Here is a 5,712-nt window from a genome sequence, read left to right as displayed (position 1 = left end):
AATGAATGGAAATCCAAAATCTCTGTAAATGTACATTAAAATTAATAAAGTAATTTTTTTTAAAAAAGTGACAGAAGAAGAATCAATGCATTTGAGTTGTGGTGTTGGAGAAGAGTGGTAAATACTCCATGGGCTGCGAAAAGAATATACAGATAAGTATTGGAGAAAGTGCAACTAGAATGTTCCTTGGAAGCAAAGTTAATGACTCTTGGAAAAGTGGAGGGTCAGCAAGGGAGACAACGACCCTCAATGAGATGCACTGACACAGTATCTGTGGTAATGAACTCAAATGTGTTGGGGATGATGAAGATGACACAGGATATGATAGAATTTAGATCTATTGTTCATGAGGTCACTTTGAGTTAGCTGAACATGACTCAATGGCACTTAATAATATATTTATGACAGTGTTTTCTATACTTGTATGCATTTGATTAAACTTGTTCTTTGATTTATATCAATATATTTCAGCTGCCCTCTCCCCCAAGTACTACTGAAGCAAGAATTTTTCTTTCAACATGCAATATTCATGTGTGTGTGTGTGTGTGTGTGTGTGTGGGTGGGTGGGTGTGTGTACTGTCAAACTGGATCTGACTGGTACAGGAGATTGCCCCTCCTTCTCCAGCAGAGCATCTGGTGGATTTGAACCATGTACCTCTGGGATTGTAGTACAGCTTTTTGCCACTAAGCCACCAGAGCTCCCTAACAACATGTAATAGTCTTACATTCATCATTCTTAGGATACTATGTTGAAGAAAGTATGGTTGATTCGAAAAGATAACTTTACATTTCTAATGGCAGATCAGTAAGTTCTTGTTCTTTATTCATAATATCACTCTCTTACTTAGGATGCCGTTTGATGGATTCTCCTAGATCACAGTTATTTGCTCTAAATAATGTGGCTCATTCTTAGTATCCTACCCTTTTACTTTTAAACAAGAGCATGTATGACTGCATTCTTTTTAAGCAAGCCCTCTGAAAGCTTTTTAAAAATTAGGTGTGATTTTTCATATTTTAGATGTGAAGCCACTAATAATATTTCAGTACATTCTGAATTGTCCAGAAAAATGTCTAAAAAATTAATGCCATTATCGAAGTACACGGAGTGTCTTCACACTGTTACTCTGGCTTACAGGGTAAAATTCAAATTTCTAAACAGAAGTACACGGAGTGTCTTCACACTGTTACTCTGGCTTACAGGGTAAAATTCAAGTTTCTAAACAGGGTTGGCATGATGTATAACATATCAGGCTCCTAACTGAAAGGTTAGCAGCTCAAATACAACAGCTGTTCCTTGGGCATCTGCCTCCTGTAAAGAGGAAACGGATGGAGGTTAATAAATCTGAATTGCCTACAATGGTGGGTTGGAAGCAGTGGAAGAAGGTCTTCTAAGACCTCACTGAGCCATTTACCTCATCATAAACCACCGGTTGCTCATGCTTGACGTCCCCACACACCTGGCTGCTTCTCATCTGGCTGTCCTTGTTCATGACTTCCTTCCTCTGTCTGAGAGACCCCATCTTCCTCACTTCTATCTTATGTCTAGTCCTCCACAGAGAAGGTGAGAAGTGAGTCCCTCCAGGTGGTCTTCCTCGATACCCTATCTCAAACCCTGGATGCATCATCCGGAACCCCCTTTTGGGGAACACTATGGAATTATAAGTGTGTTTATTATACTTAGGGAACTTTAGTGTCCTATGCAGTAAGGAGTTCTGCTGCCAGTCCAAAAGCATGTGGTTCGAATCCACCAGCCACTCTGTGGGAGAAAGATGGGCAATCTCCTCTCTTGGGATTTGTAACCTCGGAAAACTCATTGGAGGTTTCAACCATGAACTGGTTCCGACTCGACGGCCATGAGTTAGACGTTCTTATATTTAGCATCCTATTTTGTAATAGATAGCTGAAGTTCATCTCTCGACATAGGCCCTAACAGACAGGAACCACACTAAACGTTCACACAACAAAAAGAAAGTCATTACCATTGCACGTATCCTTCTGCCTCCAAGGACCATCGTAAGGCCTGGACAGTAATCACAAATTAATCAGGAGTAAATGGGGTCCTGGGGCTTTTCCTACTCCCTTTTGCTCGTTTTGTCCCCATTTCTCTCTATAACTTGGTGCTAGGTGTTGCTATGGTAACCAACTGTTGCAGAACACAGACTTCTGACAGTTGGTCTTGTCGCATCGAGACTTGGCTGGGCTCTGAGGCGGGCAGCTTCCTGAGGAGGGCACGTCAGACTCACAAACGTCTGTGAGTGTGTGTGTGCGTGTGCTCGCTCTCCCACCCCACTCGCCGGGACATCAGGGAAAAGGCCAGAGTTTAAAAAATACCATCACAAAAAAAAAAAAATACCATCACAGAGTGGGAGGAGAGCATCTCAAGAGCTAGAAATCTTTCTGGGAAGCAATTTGGTATCAATTATCAGGGGCCTTTAATCTTTGATCTATTAATCTCATTTATAGAATAAAAGGAGACACTGGTTCATGGACAAGGAGGTTTACAAGGAGGACAAGGAGATTTACTGTTAGTTACTTATTAAAACAAGGGAATGGTCATTAGTAAGAAAGTGGTTGGAAATTACAGAATAGCCAGACTTAGATGTATTATGTGTCTGTGACACAGTAAAAATGTCAATTTAAATTAGTAGAACACAAACATCTGTGTGGGTGTGTCTGTGTGTGTGTATAAATGAAAAGAAAATATCAGGACAGCCATCAGAATGTTTTAGCAGTAATTATCATTATTTCTGCATGGTGAAGTCCTAGTATATTTATTTTCCCATTTATATTTTTCTGTATTTTAAATATTCTTACAATGATTATTTTACGACAGAAGAAATAACAACGGTTCTTTCACCTGCAGGAAGGAAGGATGAGAAGCATCAAATGAACATGCTTCATGAATAGGATTCTCCACCAGGTAAGAGTCACCCAGTGAAGCAGGGTTTTTAAAGGAGAAAGCTACTTCGTCAGGGCCTTCATTGAAAACTGCATAAAGAGGTGAGACGGCACTATCCAAAAAGAAAATAGAACGAATGCTATTGCTTAAGTAATATGGCTCGCCTCTTCTCTTCTAAATTAGGTATTTTTCTCCTTTTTGAAACTTCCTCAGATAAAAGAGTGCTAGGCGGGAAGAATCTGGGCCCTTGGATTACAATGGCATATTGCTCCTACTTCAACAGTGACAGTCCTGACACAGAGGACAGCTGCTCACAATCTAACCTGAGTGTCTCTGTGGGCTACTTCCCCAGCCATGACATCTTTTTCTATGAGAACACAACCTCTGATGAAGAAATAGCCTCTCAGATTCCTTCCCTCCACTTCCTCCCTCCAGTCCAAGGGATGTGGAAGGTTGCTGGCACACTGAGACTCAGGAGGCGACACAACCAAAGTGAGGACATCATGCGGAAGTTTTCCAAACTAAGGGTGGCCATTGCATGGGATGTCGACGTGACCTCTAACAACTCAGACTCAACAGCTGCCTGGGATCTAAATGGAACCAACCAGTGTATCAACAGAAATCCAGACAAGATGACCGAACTGACTCTCAGTAAACTGGAGGATCTTGTGAAAAAGCTTGAGGAATTTGTAGAACATCAGAGAGACAATGAAGATGGTACCTCTGTTTTCAACGACTCTTCTCAGGATGAAGACTTCCAGCTATCTAATGACTCCAGCTCCCCTTCGGAACATACGGCTCAGGTAGGTCATCAGAAACAAAGTCCTTGTCAAGACACAGCCAACTTCAAACCACCAAAAAATGAAGACGTCATCAAGGTTCCACAGATTCCTCTAAGGCATCAGGAACATGAACTCAGAGAGGTAAGCAGTCAGAGATCCCTCAGAAGAGAGCAAGGATGGGCCATGTGGGGGCCTGGCTGGAAAGCATGAAGCACTATTACCTGCAGAGACCCAGGCTCTGTGGTCTCTGATAAGACTAAGAGTAGTGGAAAGACAACAGCAAGCAAAGGACTTGGGGTGGAGGTGAAGGTGAAGGGAAAGTCGTGGGCCAGTGAGCAAGCAAAGAGGAGAGTAAAGCAGTGAGACTAACAATTATAACCAAGAAGTCCCCAGCTATGACTCCCTTCCTTCAAAAAGAATTAAGATGTATATTTTAAAAAGTATTAATTAATACTTAAACTTCACATTTAGAGCAGCCTACTTTTAGTGAAAGGATGTAAGTTCTATAAATGAGTAACTATTGATTCCTTGGTTGTTCAGGTTATGTGTCTCTAACTCGCCATTCATTTTCTTGGCAGATAAACCAGCCAATTGGTCACTTAGAGACAAGCACAATAGAAGCCTCAAATGCATCATCTCAGGCAGAGGAGGAAGACAGTCCTTCAGACACACAAACCGCATCCTTTCTAAACTTTGGAGATACCTTCCAGAAGCTGAGGCAGCAAGTGGTCCCCTCACTAGTGAGGGAAAAGCGCCCTGAGAAGATCACCAAGAGCCCCTGGTGGGTGACCCTGAAGAGAAGACTCCTTCAAAGATATAAGAGAATCCAGCCTCAGGAATCTCCCATTTCAGAAGATTCATGTGACGAGATTGTTTAACTTTTTACTGGCCCAGTTTTTTGGTTTTATTTTTTTTTAATAAAATATTCTTGTTGACAATGTCTTCCTCATCTTAAAAGAGACTGAAAGAAAGTATACATATTGCTTAGAAGGTTGTAATGTAATCCTCATGAAATTTTAGAAAGCATTATTCTACTTCATATTTTTCTTATCTTTCATCTTTTGTGTGTTTTCTTCCATTACCCCTCTTACATCATATTTTAATTTTATATTGGTTTACTAACAGTTTCAGCAAGCAGGTTGTGTCATCTGCATAATTGTTGATGAGTCTCCCTCCAAACATGATGCCACACTTCTCCTTATAGAGCCCAGCCTCCGAGATAATCTATTCCACATATAGATTGAAAAGACACATCCCTGGTGTACACCCTTCCCAATTTTGAACCATGAAGTATTTCCTTGTTCTGTTCTGTTGACTGCCTCCTGGTCCAAGAATAGGTTTCGCATAAACACAATAGTGTTCTGGGATTCTTATTCTTTTCAGAGTCAGCCACAATTTATTGTGATCTACACAGTCAAATGTCTTTACATAGTCAATGAAACACAGACAGACATTCCTCTGGTACTCTCTGCTTCCAGTCAAGATCCATTTGACATTAGCTATAATATCTCTAGTACCACCCTCTTCTATACCCAACCTGCATTTCAGGCAGTTCTCAGTGGATGTGCTGTTCCAGTCCTTTTTGGATAATCTTCAGCACAATCTTCCTTGCATGTGACATCAATGATATTGTTCGAAAATTTCTGCACTTGTTATATCACCTTTATTTTGAGGGTAGATGGTAAAGAGATGGGAGATTGTTGACAGCTTTCATTTTTTTACTCCACAATCAACACTCTTGGTACCAGCAGCCAGGAAATCAAAAGACTAACTGTATTAGGAAAGTCTGCTGTCAGAGACCTCTCCAGAGTACTGAAGAGCAATGATGTCAATCTGGAGACTAAGGTGCACCTGATACAGGCCATAGGCTTTGCAATTACTGGTTATGCATCAGAAAGCTGGGCAATGACTAGGGATGATAGAAGGAGAGTTGATGCCTTTGAGCTGTGGTGCTGGAGAAGGGTATTGAATAATCATGGACTGCTAAGAGAACAAGTTTGTCCTCCTCAGAGGCAAGGATTCTGAAGCTTC

General features: G+C 41.2%; 1 protein-coding gene across 1 annotated transcript; it reads left to right on the top strand.

Annotated features, from left to right (window-relative positions):
- The first annotated feature begins 3,156 nt into the window (after positions 1-3,156).
- On the top strand, positions 3,157-4,559 carry LOC102861380 (uncharacterized protein C12orf71 homolog). The gene is made up of 2 exons (XM_006895089.1): positions 3,157-3,822; positions 4,260-4,559. The coding sequence occupies exons 1-2, from the start codon at positions 3,157-3,159 to the stop codon at positions 4,557-4,559; spliced, it is 966 nt and encodes a 321-aa protein (XP_006895151.1).
- Positions 4,560-5,712: the final 1,153 nt, after the last annotated feature.

This window comes from Elephantulus edwardii, unplaced genomic scaffold (genome assembly GCF_000299155.1).
Source record: "Elephantulus edwardii isolate Elephantulus edwardi_28Jun2011 unplaced genomic scaffold, EleEdw1.0 scaffold00157, whole genome shotgun sequence".
Classification (NCBI taxonomy): domain Eukaryota; kingdom Metazoa; phylum Chordata; class Mammalia; order Macroscelidea; family Macroscelididae; genus Elephantulus; species Elephantulus edwardii.
Note: the sequence above shows the minus strand (reverse complement) of the source record. Positions and strands in the feature narration are given on the sequence as shown.